Here is a 17,776-nt window from a genome sequence, read left to right as displayed (position 1 = left end):
TTCCCATCCTCTCCTAAGGTCACGAGCTTTAGGTTACGACCGAAAGGACAATATTTACGTTCCCATCCTCACCTATGGTCCTGAGCTTTGGGTTATGACCGAAAGGACAAGATCACGGGTACAATATCTAAGTTGCCATCCTCTCCTATGGTCACAAGCTTTGGGTTATGACTGAAAGGACAAGACCATGGGTACAAGCGGACAAAATTAGTTCCCTCCGCCGGGTTGTAGGTTTCTCCCTTAGAGAAAAAGTGAGAAGCTCCGTCATCCGGTAGGAGCTCAAAGTAAAGCATCTGCTCCTTCACATTGAGAGGAGCCAGATGAGGTGGTTGCGGCGTCTGGTCAGGATGCCACCCGAACGCCTCCCTAGGGTGGTGTTTGGGGCACGTCCGACCGGTAGGAGTCCATGGGGAAGACTATGTCTCCAGTCTGGCCTGGGAACGCCTCGGGATCCCCCGGGAGGAGCTGGAGCAAGTGGCTGGGGAGAGGGAAGTCTGGGTTTCTCTGCTTAGGCTGCTGCCCCCGGGACCTGACCTCGGATAAGCGGAAAAAGACGGCTGGAAGGAAGACGTCGCCTGCAGCGCTCGTACAAACTTTGCAACACACTAAAACAATCAGACGATGTTTATTTCCAACGTTACAACACAGATGACGTTTGTTAGTGTGGAGCAGAGTCCTCTCCTCTTCATTCTTCTTTTTCCTCCGGCGGAGAAAAAGGAAAAAAAAAAAGCTCGAGTGCACTATCTAGCATGCAAACTGTAACAGCAAACAGCAAAAGGAAATAGTCTGCAACTTTAAGAGCCGATGCAAAGTACCGAAAGCGTCCTTAAAAAACAAAACAAGTGGATTCTAAATGGATTCTAAATTAGTTCTCGGTCCTCGCCGTCTCCGCACGATAGATCTTTAAGTACATCGAGGATGCTCTCCGGACAAAATATAAAAATATGCCAGGCCTCATTTACACAACATATTTACACGCACCTTAACTTAAGTGAATTGTGCCAGTTCCTTTTATTTACACGCGGCATATTCCCCGTCTTTTACAGGAAGTTCCAGGGAATAATAAAGAATTGCACAAAAAAAAAAAAAAAAATGCTGACTTTGCATGAAAGAAGATGTTGTGAAGGGTTAATAGAAAGACTTTTTGTTACTGAATTTTGATATGAATTATCATGTTATCTACTAGGGCTGTCAAACGGTTTGAATATTTAATCAAAATTAATGGCAGTTTGTTCAGTTAACTCAAAATTAATCGCGAAATCTAATTTGTTTTTTATCATCAATGGGTGGACCAAAAATGTTCAAGTTTTTATTACCACGACCGATAAATTAGTTTGCTTGAATAAAATGTTGTTTTTTTTAAACATTATGCTTTTATTTTTTAAAACTGCTCAACACAGAATACCGTATTTCCTTGATTGCCGCCGGGTATATAGTTTGCGCCTGCCTAGAATTACTGCCGGGTCAAAATCGTTTCGCAAAATATTATTTTTATTAGCGCATGTCTAGAATTTCCGTCGGGTCAAACTCGTTTCGCAAAATAATTAGCATATGCCTAGAATTTCCACTGGGTCAAACTCGTCACGTCACGAGTGACACTTCACCTGTCATCATTTTCAAAATGGAGGAGGCTGACTTCAAATATTTTAAATCGCATAAAGGGAAGAAGATTAAGAGCCATTCAGTAGGATTTAAGGTCCAAGCTATTGAATATGCTAAAAAGAACAGTAAGCAGCTATGTTTTTTTAATATACCGTAGCTGCGTGTGTCAAATATGAGTCATTAAATGACTCCCGCCTCCAAGTGGTAGAGGGCGCTAGTGATCCTTCTTGCGACTACTCTGCTGCAGAAGAAGTGACAGGAAACAGCAAGAGTTTATTTTTTCCTCTCGCTTGCACTTTTAACTTGGAGGATGACATATCTAAAATAAAACCGTTTTCTAAACTGGACTTTCAATCGAAGCAGGAGGTAATAAAGGAAGATCTCCTTCGAGACAGAAAGACTTAAAACTGAAGAAAGATAAGGAAGACTTCTATAATCAAGTTATCGATGCTTTTGATCAGAAGGAGCTGCGCATGGACTTCATTTATAAGTAAAGGTAAGACCATAATAATGTTTCTTCTTTATTAAATGTGCTTTTCATGATGGTATCCTTACATCACACTCAAATTTACAAGCGCAGGCCTAAATTTACCGCATGCCTTTGGTAAACGCCGGAGTGAGAAGAGGTTTTAAAATAATTAGTGCCCCGGCGGCAATTCAAGGAAATACGGTAGACATGAGCAATTTTATAATTTATCTGTTTGTTTTCATGTTTTTTTTAATTATTTGTTTTTGCTGTTTGGGCTCATTGGACCCTAATCAGAATAAAAACTAAGAATCATCTGATATGATGTACTTAAGTCCATAAGTACATAAACGTGTACTTCATGTTTAGTGACATGCCAATTCTTATTTTTTACACTTCCCCCCCCAAAAAATTCCATTGTATGTTATACTCTTCTGACCCGATGGCAGTATAAGTGTCCACATACGTGGCCGTAAGACCCCAATTCAGTAGTGTACACAATATTTGGAAATAAGAGCTAAAAGGTGCTGTCCACGCATGTGGCCACGAAGCCTTTAGAGCAGTGGTCCCCAACATTTTTGTAGCTGCGGACCGGTCAACGCACGGCCCGGCGAAGGGAGGGGTTGGGGGTGGTATTTATTTATTTTTTATTTTCCATCCATCCATCCATTTTTGTACCGCTTATTCCCTTTTGGGGTCGCGGGGGGCGCTGGCGCCTATCTCAGCTACAATCGGGCGGAAGGCGGGGTACACCCTGGACAAGTCGCCACCTCATTTTATTTTATTAATTTTTTTGGTCATGAAAAAGGGAGTTTTTTTGGGTTGGTGCACTAATTGTGTATCTTGTGTTTTTTACGTTGATTTAATTAAAAATAAATAAATAAATAAATAAAAAATTTTAAAAAATTATTCCCCCGTGGTTGGGGACCATTGCTTTAGTGAAGTGAATTGAAGGGAATTATATTTATATAGCGCTTTTCTCTAGTGACTCAAAGCGCTTTACATAGTGAAACCCAATATCTAAGTCATTTAAACCAGTGTGGGTGGCACTGGGAGCAGGTGGGTAAAGTGTCTTGCCCAAGGACACAACGGCAGTGACTAGGATGGCAGAAGTGGGAATCGAACCTGCAACCCTCAAGTTGCTGGTACGGCCACTCTACCAACCGAGCTATGCCGCCCCACTTATTAGAGGTTTTAATGACAGTAAAAAAAAAAAAACCTGCAGTTTGTATTTTGTACGAATACAGAATTTGTATTCCCGCTGTAGGAGCACTCGCATTAGGACGAGGAGCTACACTTCCATGTTAAGTTAAAGTCAAAGTACCAATGATTGTCACACACACACTAGGTGTGGTGAAATGTGTCCTCTGCATTTGACCCATCAACCTTGTTCACCCCCTGGGAGGTGAGAGGAGCAGTGAGCAGCAACAATGGCCACGCCCGGGAATGATTTTTTGGTGATTTAATGCCCAAGTCCAACCCTTGATGCTGAGTGCCAAGCAGGGAAGTAATGGCTCCCGTTTTTTGGGGGATTTGAACTCGCAACCTACCGATCTCAGGGCGGACACTCTAACCACTAGGCCACTGAGTAGATAAATAGTACTTTATTGATTCCTTCAGGAGAGTTCCTTCAGGAAAATTAAAAGGTTTAGGTAGCAGTTTCATGCATTAATAACACAGAATGCGGTTTGTTAATGTAGTCTGTAATATTAATACCTGAATAAATGCCTCTGATTTTATGAGTTGGGAAATTGTGTTAGATGTAAATATAAACAGAATACAATGATTTGCAAATCCTTTTCAACCCATATTCAGTTGAATATGCTACAAAGACAACATATTTGATGTTCAAAGTGATAAACATTGTTTTTTTTTGCAAATAATCATTAACTTTAGAATTTGATGCTAGCAATACGTGACAAAGTAGTTGGGAAAGGTGGCAATAAATACTGATAAAGTTGAGGAATGCTCATCAAACACTTATTTGGAACATCGCACAGGTGTGCAGGCTGATTGGGAACAGGTGGGTGCCATGATTGGGTATAAAAACAGCTTCCCCAAAAAATGCTCAGTCTTTCCCAAGAAAGGATGGGGCGAGGTACACCCCTTTGTCCACAACTGCGTGAGCAAATAGTCAAACAGTTTAAGAACAACGTTTCTCAAAGTGCAATTGCAAGAAATTTAGGGATTTCAACGTCTACGGTCCATAATATCATCAAAAGGTTCAGAGAATCTGGAGAAATCACTCCACGTAAGCGGCATGGCCGGAAACCAACATTGAATGACCGTGACCTTCGTGACCTTGTATCAAAAACCGACATCAATCTCTAAAGGATATCACCACATGGGCTCAGGAACACTTCAAAAAACCACTGTCACTAAATACAGTTGGTCGCTACATCTGTAAGTGCAAGTTAAAGCTCTATTAGGCAAAGCGAAAGCCATTTATCAACAACATCCAGAAACGCCGCCGGCTTCTCTGGGCCCGAGATCATCTAAGAGCGACTGATGCAAAGTGGAGAAGTGTTCTGTGGTCTGACGAGTCCACATTTCAATTTGTTTTTGGAAATATTAATCCGGACCAAAGGGGAAGTGAACCATCCAGACTGTTATCGACGCAAAGTTCAAAAGCCAGCATCTGTGATGGTATGGGGGTGCATTAGTGCCCAAGGCATGGGTAACTTACACATCTGTGAAGGCACCATTAATGCTGAAAGGTACATACAGCTTTTGGAACAACATATGCTGCCATCTTTTTCATGGACGCCCCTGCTTATTTCAGCAAGACAATGCCAAGCCACATTCAGCACGTGTTACAACAGCGTGGCTTCGTAAAAAAAAAAAAAGAGTGCAGGTATTTTCCTGGCCCGCCTGCAGTCCAGACCTGTCTCCCATGGAAAATGTGTGGCGCATTATGAAGCGTAAAATATGACAGCGGAGACCTCGGACTGTTGAACCACTGAAGCTCTACATCCGGCCCACGGGATGAATTTGCGAAGTAGAAAACATAACCTGAGATTTTTGAATGAAGAAAACTGCTGTTCTAAATGTGTCCACTGGATGGCGCAATAGCAATCTTTTGTATCTTGTAGATCATGGTGTCAAATTCTGGCCCGCCGTGTAATTTCATTTGGCCCTTGAGGTAATATCAAATCAAGATTAGAGCTGGCCCGCCGGTACTATACGGCAGTGATGCCTCTAACACTGGATTCACCGCTGATACTCGTACTTGCCAACCCTCACGATTTTCCCGGGAGACTCCCAAAGTTCAGCGCCCCTCCCGAAAATCTCCCGAGGCAACCATTCCTCCGAATTTCTCCCGATTTCCACCCGGACTACACTGAGGGTGCCCATATAAACAACTTGAACACTTTTACAAATATGCGCCACACTGTGAAGCCACACCAAACAAGAATGACAAACACATTTCGGGAGAACATCCGCACCGTTGCACAACATAAACTCAACAGAAGAAATACCCAGGAACCCCTTGCAGCATTAACTCTTCCGGAACGCTACAATAGTTTTATTTAAATTTTATTTGAAATACCATTGATATTTTTTTATTCATTATTATTATAATTTGAAACTTGATTTTGCATGTGACTATAAAGTTGCTTGTTCAATACTCAATGCAAAACTTATTTGGGTCCCTATTAAAAGGTTAATTTCTTCAACCTTGGCCCGCGGATTTGATCAGTTTTCAATTTCGGCCCACTCCGTATTTGAGTTCGACACCCCTGTTGTAGATGATGCTACAAAAGTACAAAATAAACCACATTTTAGTACATCAGTCGAGGAAAACGTTAAAACTACATAAATAACATCCTGTATTTATTACATTTTGATACTTGTCCAGGGTGTACTCTGCCTTCTGCCCGAATGGAGCTGAGATAGCCTCCAGCACCCCCCCGAGACCCGAGAAGTGGTAGAAAATGAGTGGATATTATTTTTTTTATCTTGATAGAAAAAATAAATAACGACAAATACAGGTCATTGCATTGAAAAAACAATAATGACTAGTACAATTTCAGAATGAGCTTATTCTATTTAAAAAAAAAAAAAAGATAACAATTTGAAGTTGTCTTTATTTTTAAGTTATCGTGCCGTGATTTTACCAATCCGGCCCACTTGGGGAGTAGATTTTTCTCCATGTGGCCCCTGATCTGAAATGAGTTTGACACCCCTGCTCTACATAAAACAAGAATGGGGAAAGAATTCCACTTTCAAAGCTTCAACAATTACTTTCCTCACTTCCCAAACGTTTTTTTGAGTGTTGTTCAAAGAAAAGGTGATGTAACACAGTGGTGAACATGCCCTTTCCCAACTACTTTGCCATGTGTTGCAGCCATGAAATTCTAAGTTAATTATTATTTGCAATGAGTTTGAACATCAAATATGTTGTTGAAAAAGATTTGCAAATCATTGTATTCCGTTTATATTTACATCTAACACAATTTCCCAACTCATATGGAAACGGGGTTTGTAGTTTTGTCTTGGTTTGGATCTGGGACTTCCATAATGTTCCCCCAGGCTACGGAACGGACCGAGGGTCTAAAAAAAGGGATCCTTAATCGTGCGTCGTTAAAGGAACTTGTAATTATGACAGCGTTAACTTTGACAGCCCTAGGTATCACCGAGTTATCGATCGTCAACATGTATCGCCGTCCTCCAGGTGTCAGCGTGCCGGAAGGTTAAGAAATAATGCAGTTCTTGCTTTTCCTGCGTTTGTGCGTGGTTAAAAGCGCGCCTCGGTTTTGCCCGTACTTGTGCACCAGCTCCTGGCTGCTGAGATAGCGGGTCTGCACGGGTCTGGGGATGAGCTCGCCCAGGAAGTAACCTTCGTCCTCCGACTCCGACGAGGACGAGCAGGTGGAGCACCAGTCGTCGTAGTCGTCCCAGGAGTACTGGTTCAAGCCCGTGCGGCGGCCGGCCGCCGGGTTCTGGAGCGTCAGGTCCGAGGTGGTCCTGGGACACGGCCTGAAGAGTTGCTCTTGGTATCTTTCGCCGACCCGGTCCCGGGAAGTCCTGGGAGGTGGGAAGCGGTCGTAGTCCTCTCGGGCGTGAAGCGGCGGTCTCTCTTGAGGTCTCACCCGGCGCTCCGCCACCAAGTTGAGGGCGTTCTCCGAGCGAGAGCGCCGGGACCTTCTGGCGCGGTGGTGGTGGTGGTGGTGTCTGCGCCTATCCGGCGTTTCAATCCTGACACCCGCTCCTGACACCCGGCGCTCACTTATTGGCGGCAGGCGGGCGGCGTTGGCGCTGCTCACCGAGCTCACCCGGTCTTCCTCCTGGTAGGCGAACCCGGGCGGCAGGTGAGTCGCGCTTCTGCCGACACCCGCGCCGGACGGCTCGCAGTACTTCAGCTGGTACTGGCCGGACCTGGGCGGGTTTATTTCCATGTAGGGTTGACCGCCGTTCACGCCGTGGAGCGACTCCGAGCTCCGGAATTGAACCGAGGCGCAGTTAAGGGCGTCCGTGTGGTTTTTCCGTGAGGCGTTCACTCCGGAGTCCTGACTCAGATCCGGCATGGAGAATCGAGACAAAAGCCTCCCGCCTCCTTCTGCCGAGTGTCCTGTGAGGAAGCAGAATTGAACACTTTGAGGGATGCCCCGATCAATGTGAAGTGAATTATATTTATATAGCGCTTTTTCTCTAGTGACTCAAAGCACTTTACATAGTGAAACCCAATATCTAATTCTTACATATAAACCAGTGTGGGTGGCACTAAAGTGTCTTGCCCAGAGACACAACGGCAGAGACTAGGATGGCGGAAGCGGGAATCGAACCTGCAACCCTCAAATTGCTGGCACGGCCGTTCTACCAACCGAATTATACTGCCCCCAGTATCGGACGATTTTCGTGAAAAAGTGTGTGATTGCCAAAGCATGTGTCCAGGGACGTATTTCCTGAGTTTAAAAAAATAATAGGAATTTTGAAAAAATATCAATGTAATCATAGTAGTATCGACTATATACGCTATTGTACTTGGTATCATCACAGTGGATGTCAGGTGTAGATCCACCCAAGGCGTTTGTTTACATTGTGACGCCGGTGAGCTTTTGTATCCTCTCAGAGTGTGTAGTGAAGCATGTTTAGTTATCCCTCGTCCTCCAGTGATAATGGTACTTGTAATACTTAGTTTATTTGTCGCCATGGAGACAATTATTAGTGATTAAGACGTAGCTAAAAAACTGCAGAAAGACGTTAGTCATGTTCTAAAGGGGCGTTTCAGCGTTAAATCTTCACCCGTATCGTTAGTCTTCAAGCCAAAATGCGCCTGCACTTGGTATCATCACAGTGGATGTCAGGTGTGGATCCACCCAAGGCGTTTGTTTACATTGTGACGTCGGTGAGCTTTTGTATCCTCCTATAGTTTGTAGTGAAGCATGTTTAGCTATTCCTTGTCCTCCAGTGATAATGGTACTTGTGATACTTAGTTTATTTGTCGCCATGGAGGCAATTATTAGTGATTTAGACGTAGCTAAAAAAACTGCAGAAAGACGTTAGCCATGTTCTAAAGGTGCGTTTCAGTGTTTAATCTTCACCCGTATCGTTAGTCTTCAAACCAAAATGCGTCTGTACTTGGTATCATCACAGTGGATGTCAGGTGTGGATCCACCCATGGCGTTTGTTTACATTGTGACACCAGTGAGCTATTGTATCCTCCTACGGTGTGTAGTGAAGCATGTTTAGCTATTCCTCGTCCTCCAGTGATAATACTACTTATAAAAAACATACTTTGTCGCCATGGAGGCGAGGATTAGCGATTAAGAAGTAGCTAAAACACTGCAGACTGTGGATGGACGTTAGCCATGTTCTAAAGGGGCGTTTCAGTGTTATAGCTTCACCCGTATCGTTAGTCTTCAAGCCAAAGTGTGCCTGTACTTGGTATCATCACAGTGGATGTCAGGTGTAGATCCACTCATGGCGTTTGTTTACATTGTGACGCCGGTGAGCTATTGTATCCTCTCAGGGTGTGTAGTGAAGCATGTTTAGCTATTCCTTGTCCTCCAGTGATAATACTACTTGTGATACTTAGTTTATTTGTCACCATGGAGGCAATTATTAGTGATTTAGAAGTAGCTAAAACACTGCAGACTGTGGATGGACATTAGCCGATAACTCGTTCTAAAGGGGTGTTTCAGTGTTAAATCTTCACCCGTATCGTTAGTCTTCAAGCCAAAATGCGCCTGTACTTGGTATCATCACAGTAGATGTCAGGTGTAGATCCACCCAAGGCGTTTGTTTACATTGTGACGCCGGTGAGCTATTGTATCCTCTCAGGGTGTGTAGTGAAGCATGTTTAGCTATTCCTCGTCCTCCAGTGATAATACTACTTGTGATACTTAGTTTATTTGTCGCCATGGAGGCAATTATTAGTGATTTAGACGTAGCTAAAAAAACTGCAGAAAGACGTTAGCCATGTTCTAAAGGTGCGTTTCAGTGTTTAATCTTCACCCGTATCGTTAGTCTTCAAGCCAAAATGCGTCTGTACTTGGTATCATCACAGTGGATGTCAGGTGTGGATCCACCCATGGCGTTTGTTTACATTGTGACACCAGTGAGCTATTGTATCCTCTCAGGGTGTGTAGTGAAGCATGTTTAGCTATTCCTTGTCCTCCAGTGATAATACTACTTGTGATACTTAGTTTATTTGTCGCCATGGAGACAATTATTAGTGATTTAGAAGTAGCTAAAAAACTGCAGAAAGACGTTAGCCATGTTCTAAAGGGGCGTTTCAGTGTTATAGCTTCACCCGTATCGTTAGTCTTCAAGCCAAAATGCGTCTGTACTTGGTATCATCACAGTGGATGTCAGGTGTGGATCCACCCATGGCGTTTGTTTACATTGTGACACCAGTGAGCTATTGTATCCTCTCAGGGTGTGTAGTGAAGCATGTTTAGCTATTCCTTGTCCTCCAGTGATAATACTACTTGTGATACTTAGTTTATTTGTCGCCATGGAGACAATTATTAGTGATTTAGAAGTAGCTAAAAAACTGCAGAAAGACGTTAGCCATGTTCTAAAGGGGCGTTTCAGTGTTATAGCTTCACCCGTATCGTTAGTCTTCAAGCCAAAATGCGTCTGTACTTGGTATCATCACAGTGGATGTCAGGTGTAGATCCACCCAAGGCATTTGTTTACATTGTGACGCCGGTGAGCTATTGTATCCTCTCAGGGTGTGTAGTGAAGCATGTTTAGCTTTCCCTTGTCCTCCAGTGATAATACTACTTATAAAAAACATACTTTGTCGCCATGGAGGCGAGGATTAGTGATTTAGAAGTAGCTAAAAAACTGGCAGATAGACGTTAGCCATGTTCTAAAGGGGCGTTTCAGTGTTAAATCTTCACCCGTATCGTTAGTCTTCAAGCCAAAATGAGTCTGTACTTGGTATCATCACAGTGGATGTCAGGTGTAGATCCACCCAAGGCGTTTGTTTACATCGTGACGCCGGTGAGCTATTGTATCCTCTCAGGGTGTGTAGTGAAGCATGTTTAGTTATTCTTCGTCCTCCAGTGATAATACTACTTGTGATACTTAGTTTATTAGTCGCCATGGAGGCAATTATTAGTGATTTAGACGTAGCTAAAAAACTGCAGAAAGACGTTAGTCATGTTCTAAAGGGGCGTTTCAGTGTTGAATCTTCACCCGTATCGTTAGTCTTCAAGCCAAAATGCGTCTGTACTTGGTATCATCACAGTGGATGTCAGGTGTAGATCCACCCAAAGCGTTTGTTTACATTGTGACACCGGTGAGCTATTGCATCCTCCTACGGTGTGTAGTGAAGCATGTTTAGCTATTCCGCTTCCTCCAATGATAATACTACTTATAAGAAACGTACTTTGTCGTCATGGAGGCGAGGATTAGTAAATTAAGAAGTAGCTAAAAAACTGCAGAATGCGGATGGACGTTGGCCATGTTCTAAAGGGGTGTTTCAGTGTTAAATCTTCACCCGTATCGTTAGTCTTCAAGCCAAAATGCGTCTGTACTTGGTATCATCACAGTGGATGTCAGGTGTAGATCCACCCAAGGCGTTTGTTTACATTGTGACGCCGGTGAGCTATTGTATCCTCCTACGGTGTGTAGTGAAGCATGTTTAGCTATTCCTCGTCCTCCAGTGATAATACTACTTGTAAGAAACTCACTTTATTTAGAGGCAGGGATTAGTGACTTAGAAGTAGCTACAACACTGCGGATGGACGTTAGCCATGTTTTAAAGGGGCGTTTCAGTGTTATAGCTTCACCCGTATCGTTAGCCTTCAAGCCAAAATGCGTCTGTACTTGGTATCATCACAGTGGATGTCAGGTGTAGATCCACCCAAGGCGTTTGTTTACATCGTGACGCCGGTGAGCTATTGTATCCTCTCAGGGTGTGTAGTGAAGCATGTTTAGTTATTCTTCGTCCTCCAGTGATAATACTACTTGTGATACTTAGTTTATTAGTCGCCATGGAGGCAATTATTAGTGATTTAGACGTAGCTAAAAAACTGCAGAAAGACGTTAGTCATGTTCTAAAGGGGCGTTTCAGTGTTGAATCTTCACCCGTATCGTTAGTCTTCAAGCCAAAATGCGTCTGTACTTGGTATCATCACAGTGGATGTCAGGTGTAGATCCACCCAAAGCGTTTGTTTACATTGTGACACCGGTGAGCTATTGCATCCTCCTACGGTGTGTAGTGAAGCATGTTTAGCTATTCCGCTTCCTCCAATGATAATACTACTTATAAGAAACGTACTTTGTCGTCATGGAGGCGAGGATTAGTAAATTAAGAAGTAGCTAAAAAACTGCAGAATGCGGATGGACGTTGGCCATGTTCTAAAGGGGTGTTTCAGTGTTAAATCTTCACCCGTATCGTTAGTCTTCAAGCCAAAATGCGTCTGTACTTGGTATCATCACAGTGGATGTCAGGTGTAGATCCACCCAAGGCGTTTGTTTACATTGTGACGCCGGTGAGCTATTGTATCCTCCTACGGTGTGTAGTGAAGCATGTTTAGCTATTCCTCGTCCTCCAGTGATAATACTACTTGTAAGAAACTCACTTTATTTAGAGGCAGGGATTAGTGACTTAGAAGTAGCTACAACACTGCGGATGGACGTTAGCCATGTTTTAAAGGGGCGTTTCAGTGTTATAGCTTCACCCGTATCGTTAGCCTTCAAGCCAAAATGCGTCTGTACTTGGTATCATCACAGTGGATGTCAGGTGTAGATCCACCCAAGGCGTTTGTTTACATCGTGACGCCGGTGAGCTATTGTATCCTCTCAGGGTGTGTAGTGAAGCATGTTTAGTTATTCTTCGTCCTCCAGTGATAATACTACTTGTGATACTTAGTTTATTAGTCGCCATGGAGGCAATTATTAGTGATTTAGACGTAGCTAAAAAACTGCAGAAAGACGTTAGTCATGTTCTAAAGGGGCGTTTCAGTGTTGAATCTTCACCCGTATCGTTAGTCTTCAAGCCAAAATGCGTCTGTACTTGGTATCATCACAGTGGATGTCAGGTGTAGATCCACCCAAAGCGTTTGTTTACATTGTGACACCGGTGAGCTATTGCATCCTCCTACGGTGTGTAGTGAAGCATGTTTAGCTATTCCGCTTCCTCCAATGATAATACTACTTATAAGAAACGTACTTTGTCGTCATGGAGGCGAGGATTAGTAAATTAAGAAGTAGCTAAAAAACTGCAGAATGCGGATGGACGTTGGCCATGTTCTAAAGGGGTGTTTCAGTGTTAAATCTTCACCCGTATCGTTAGTCTTCAAGCCAAAATGCGTCTGTACTTGGTATCATCACAGTGGATGTCAGGTGTAGATCCACCCAAGGCGTTTGTTTACATTGTGACGCCGGTGAGCTATTGTATCCTCCTACGGTGTGTAGTGAAGCATGTTTAGCTATTCCTCGTCCTCCAGTGATAATACTACTTGTAAGAAACTCACTTTATTTAGAGGCAGGGATTAGTGACTTAGAAGTAGCTACAACACTGCGGATGGACGTTAGCCATGTTTTAAAGGGGCGTTTCAGTGTTATAGCTTCACCCGTATCGTTAGCCTTCAAGCCAAAATGCGTCTGTACTTGGTATCATCACAGTGGATGTCAGGTGTAGATCCACCCAAGGCGTTTGTTTACATCGTGACGCCGGTGAGCTATTGTATCCTCTCAGGGTGTGTAGTGAAGCATGTTTAGTTATTCTTCGTCCTCCAGTGATAATACTACTTGTGATACTTAGTTTATTAGTCGCCATGGAGGCAATTATTAGTGATTTAGACGTAGCTAAAAAACTGCAGAAAGACGTTAGTCATGTTCTAAAGGGGCGTTTCAGTGTTGAATCTTCACCCGTATCGTTAGTCTTCAAGCCAAAATGCGTCTGTACTTGGTATCATCACAGTGGATGTCAGGTGTAGATCCACCCAAAGCGTTTGTTTACATTGTGACACCGGTGAGCTATTGCATCCTCCTACGGTGTGTAGTGAAGCATGTTTAGCTATTCCGCTTCCTCCAGTGATAATACTACTTATAAGAAACGTACTTTGTCGTCATGGAGGCGAGGATTAGTAAATTAAGAAGTAGCTAAAAAACTGCAGAATGCGGATGGACGTTGGCCATGTTCTAAAGGGGTGTTTCAGTGTTAAATCTTCACCCGTATCGTTAGTCTTCAAGCCAAAATGCGTCTGTACTTGGTATCATAACAGTGGATGTCAGGTGTAGATCCACCCAAGGCGTTTGTTTACATTGTGACGCCGGTGAGCTATTGTATCCTCCTACGGTGTGTAGTGAAGCATGTTTAGCTATTCCGCGTCCTCCAGTGATAATACTACTTGTAAGAAACTCACTTTATTTAGAGGCAGGGATTAGTGACTTAGAAGTAGCTACAACACTGCGGACGGACGTTAGCCATGTTTTAAAGGGGCGTTTCAGTGTTATAGCTTCACCCGTATCGTTAGCCTTCAAGCCAAAATGCGTCTGTACTTGGTATCATCACAGTGGATGTCAGGTGTAGATCCACCCAAGGAATTTGTTTACATTGTGACGCCGGTGAGCTATTGTATCCTCCTATGGTGTGTAGTGAAGCATGTTTAGCTATTCCTCTTCTTCCGGTGATAATAATACTTGTGATACTTAGTTTATTTGTCACCATGGAGGCAAGTATTAGTGATTTAGTAGAAGCTAAAACACTACAGACTCCGGATCGACGTTAGCCATGTTTTAAAGGGGCGTTTCAGTGTTATAGCTTCACCCGTATCGTTAGTCTTCAAGCCAAAATGCGTCTGTACTTGGTATCATCACAGTGGATGTCAGGTGTAGATCCACCCAAGGCGTTTGTTTACATTGTGACGTCGGTGAGCTTTTGTATCCTCTCAGGGTGTGTAGTGAAGCATGTTTAGCTGTTCCTCGTCCTCCAGTGATAACGGGACTTGAAAAAAACTAACTTTATCCGTCGCCATGGAGACAAGTTGCTGTATGCTGTGGACTGCCTGTTTTTGGAAGGCTGTGAGTTATCCCCTGGATCCTGACTCCTGTTCGCTGTTTTTTTTGCTTTTTTTTTTTTTAACATTAAAACCATGATTTCTTGCACCGAGGATGTCATCTCTGCATCATTACCACTCTGTGAAATGTTCCTGCTTTTTATCTAACAAATTGTTCTTTTTTAATGTGCATTTTACTTATGTTTTAAATGATATTTTTAGTTTGTCCTTCTCTGTGGCGTACAGACCTTTGTTCTTCAACTGTGCTTGTTTTTAAAGGGCTCTATGAATAAAGTTGGTATGGTATTAAGGTATACCGTACAAAACTACCGTACAGTTAATGGATGTGATTGGAACACCCGGACCCTGGCACCCACCTGTGGCGTTGGCTAAGGACTCGGCGGACCCCCTTGGCGTCTGCTGCAGGGGCGTCAGCTGCTCGGCGAAGCTAAGTGCGTTGATGGGGTTCCTGCTCCGTGCCGCCGCAGGGGCCGCAGGGTCCCTCTCCCTCTGGAAGCCGTGCAGGCTGACGGAGCGTTTGTCCGCGGAAAATCCGAGCTCGGACGCCTCGGTGAAACTCTTCTGCGGTTTCGGGGGATAGCGGTCCTCTTGGAGCCGGGTCTCGTTCAGAGAGTGGGCCTTGATGGCGGAGACGGGCGGCCTCTTCGGACCGGCGTTCTCCTTCACCCTGCGCTCCGGCGGTTGAGGGTTCTGTCCGGTGCAGGAAGGGTTAAAGGTCGTTCTCACGTTACACTGACTGAGGAGCTGAAGTGGCGAGGGGCCGGACTGATGTTCGGACTGGGTCTCAAACTTGTGCCCGTCTTGCGTTTGGTTCTGCCAGGCCGGCGGCTCGCGGGTCAGACTTGGGGTTTGACTGGAGAGACTCAGCACGTCCATCTGTAAGGACAACGGGTCCACCTCGCCGGACGAGTTCTCCGCCGGCCCGCCGGCGCTTTTTGCCGCCTTGGAGCCGCGTCTGGACTCTCGGGTGGAGCGGGCGCTCTGGAAAGCGGAATCTGAGGAGTCGGAGCCGTTGGGCTCCTCCCCCAGGCTGCAGGAGCGGGAGCAGAAGATCTGTCCCTGCTTGGGCAGGAAGGGTCGACCCAGGAGGGAGCGTTTGCAGCGGGCACAACAGAAGCAGCCCTCGGTGGCGTGCCAGTGCTGCCCGTCGTACGTCATCTGGCCCTGGTCGATACCTGCAGGAACAATATGAGATTAAAAGAAATACTGTATCATTACAAAGGGAGTAATGTAAATTCCACACTTTTTCCGCTCCGCTTTGAACCCTGCGGTTTATTAAACGGTGCGGCTAATTTGTGGATTTTTCTAAGGCAAATACCACATTTTTCGGATTATATTTTTATTCGTAAAAATATCAAATAATATTTGTATTATTATTATTAGAATATATTGAGAAAAAAAAGTTAAAATAAAAAAATTATACCTTTTACACCATTAAAGTCAAATATATGGTGAAAGTCTTTTTATTTTTAGAAAAACTAAATATGAGAAAAAAGGTATTTTACATGAATTGTGTAGAAATATTTTAAGAAAAAATGACTAAAGTAAAATATGTTGTAGAAAAAAAAAAAATTTTTTTTTAGAAAAAAAAGTCGAATTATTGTGACAAAAAATATTCTAAAAAAAAATGTTGCAAGACAAAATTATGTCACTTTACAAGATTAAAGTTAAATATATTATGAAAAAGTATTTTTTTTTCTTTTAGAAAAAAGTTAGAAATAAGACAAAATTCAAAATTTTACAGTAAAATGAACAAACACTATCATATAAAAATATTAAACTAAAAAGTCAATGGCAGTTTGCAAAGAGGCACTTGAATATGGACTACATAAGAAACATGTTTTCATTGTACAAAAATTATGTCAAAATATAGAGAAAAAAAGATTAAAAAAAAAAAATACCTTTTACACCATTAAAGTTAAATATATGGTGAAAGTCTTTATTTTTAGAAAAACAATATTATGAGAAAAAGGTATTTTACATGAATTGTTTAGAAATATCTTTAAAAAAAATTACTTAAGTCGAATATGTTGTTGAAATTTTTTTTTTTTTTTTTTAGAAAAAAGTCGAATTATTGTGACAACATTATTTTTATACAATAATGTTTGGAATATTCTAAGAAGAAAAATGTTGCAAGACAAATTATGTCATTTTACAAGATTAAAGTTAAATATATTATGAATGTTTTTTTAATTTAACAATATTGTGAGAAAAGAGGTATTTTACATGAAATGTGTACAAATATTTTAAAAAAAAATGACTAAAGTCTAATATGGTGTGGAAAAAAAATAACATATATGTTTTTTTTTTTTAGAAAAAAAGTCGAAATTTGGTTACAAAAATTTTTTGTACAATATTTTTGGGGGAATATTCTAAGAAAAGAAAATGTTGCAAGACAAAATAATCAAATATGTTGTGAAAGTCTTTTTATTTTTTTTTAGAAAAAGAATATGAGAAAAAAGCTATTTTACATGAATTGTGTAGAAAAAATTTTAAGAAAAAAAATGACTAAAGTCAGATATATTGTGGAAAAAGTCATATTTTTTTAGAACAAAAAATATGTCATTTTACAAGATTAAAGTTAAATATATTATGATTTTTTTTTTTAAAGTAGAAATTTTGTAAAAAAAAGTTGTCAATGTACAAGAATGATGCACTGTAGGAATATTTTAAGACAAAATTCTAAATTTTACAGTAAAATGAACATAAACACTATCATATAAAAATATTAAACTAAAAAGTCAATGGCAGTTTTGCAAAAAGGCAATTGAATATGGACGACATAAGAAAAATGTTTTCATTGTACAAAAATTATGTCAAAATATATTGAGAAAAAAAGATTTAAAAAAAATATATACCCTTTACACCATTAAAGTTAAATATATGGTGAAAGTCTTTTTGTTTTTAGAAAAAAACAATATTATGAGAAAAAGGTATTTTACATGAATTGTTTAAAAATATCTTAAGAAAAAATGACTAAAGTCAAATATGTTGTTGAAAAAAATATATATATATTTTCTTTAGAAAAAAAGTCGAATTATTGTGACAATTTTTTTTATACAATAATGTTTTAGAATATTCTAAGATTAAAGTTAAATATATTATGAATTTTTTTTTTAACAAATTTTGTGAGAAAAGAGGTATTTTACATGAATTGTGTAGAAATATTTTAAGAAAAAATGACTAAAGTCAAATATGTTGTAGAAAAAAAAAATCATATTTTTTT

General features: G+C 41.6%; 1 protein-coding gene across 1 annotated transcript in view; it reads right to left on the bottom strand.

Annotated features, from left to right (window-relative positions):
* Window positions 1-606: 606 nt before the first annotated feature.
* Window positions 607-17,776, bottom strand: part of prickle2b (prickle homolog 2b) — a 113,767-nt gene continuing 96,597 nt past the window's right edge. Inside the window, exons 7-8 of the mRNA XM_061875257.1 lie at window positions 14,907-15,725; window positions 607-7,640 (exon numbers count right to left, since the gene is read on the bottom strand). Of these exons, the coding sequence (XP_061731241.1) occupies window positions 6,763-7,640; window positions 14,907-15,725 (1,697 nt within the window). The 3' untranslated portion in view covers window positions 607-6,762. The remainder of the gene's footprint in view (window positions 7,641-14,906; window positions 15,726-17,776) is intronic.

This window comes from Nerophis ophidion, linkage group LG16 (genome assembly GCF_033978795.1).
Source record: "Nerophis ophidion isolate RoL-2023_Sa linkage group LG16, RoL_Noph_v1.0, whole genome shotgun sequence".
Classification (NCBI taxonomy): Eukaryota; Metazoa; Chordata; class Actinopteri; order Syngnathiformes; family Syngnathidae; genus Nerophis; species Nerophis ophidion.
The sequence above is the reverse complement of the archived record's forward strand: the minus strand, read 5'-3'. Positions and strand labels throughout refer to the sequence as shown.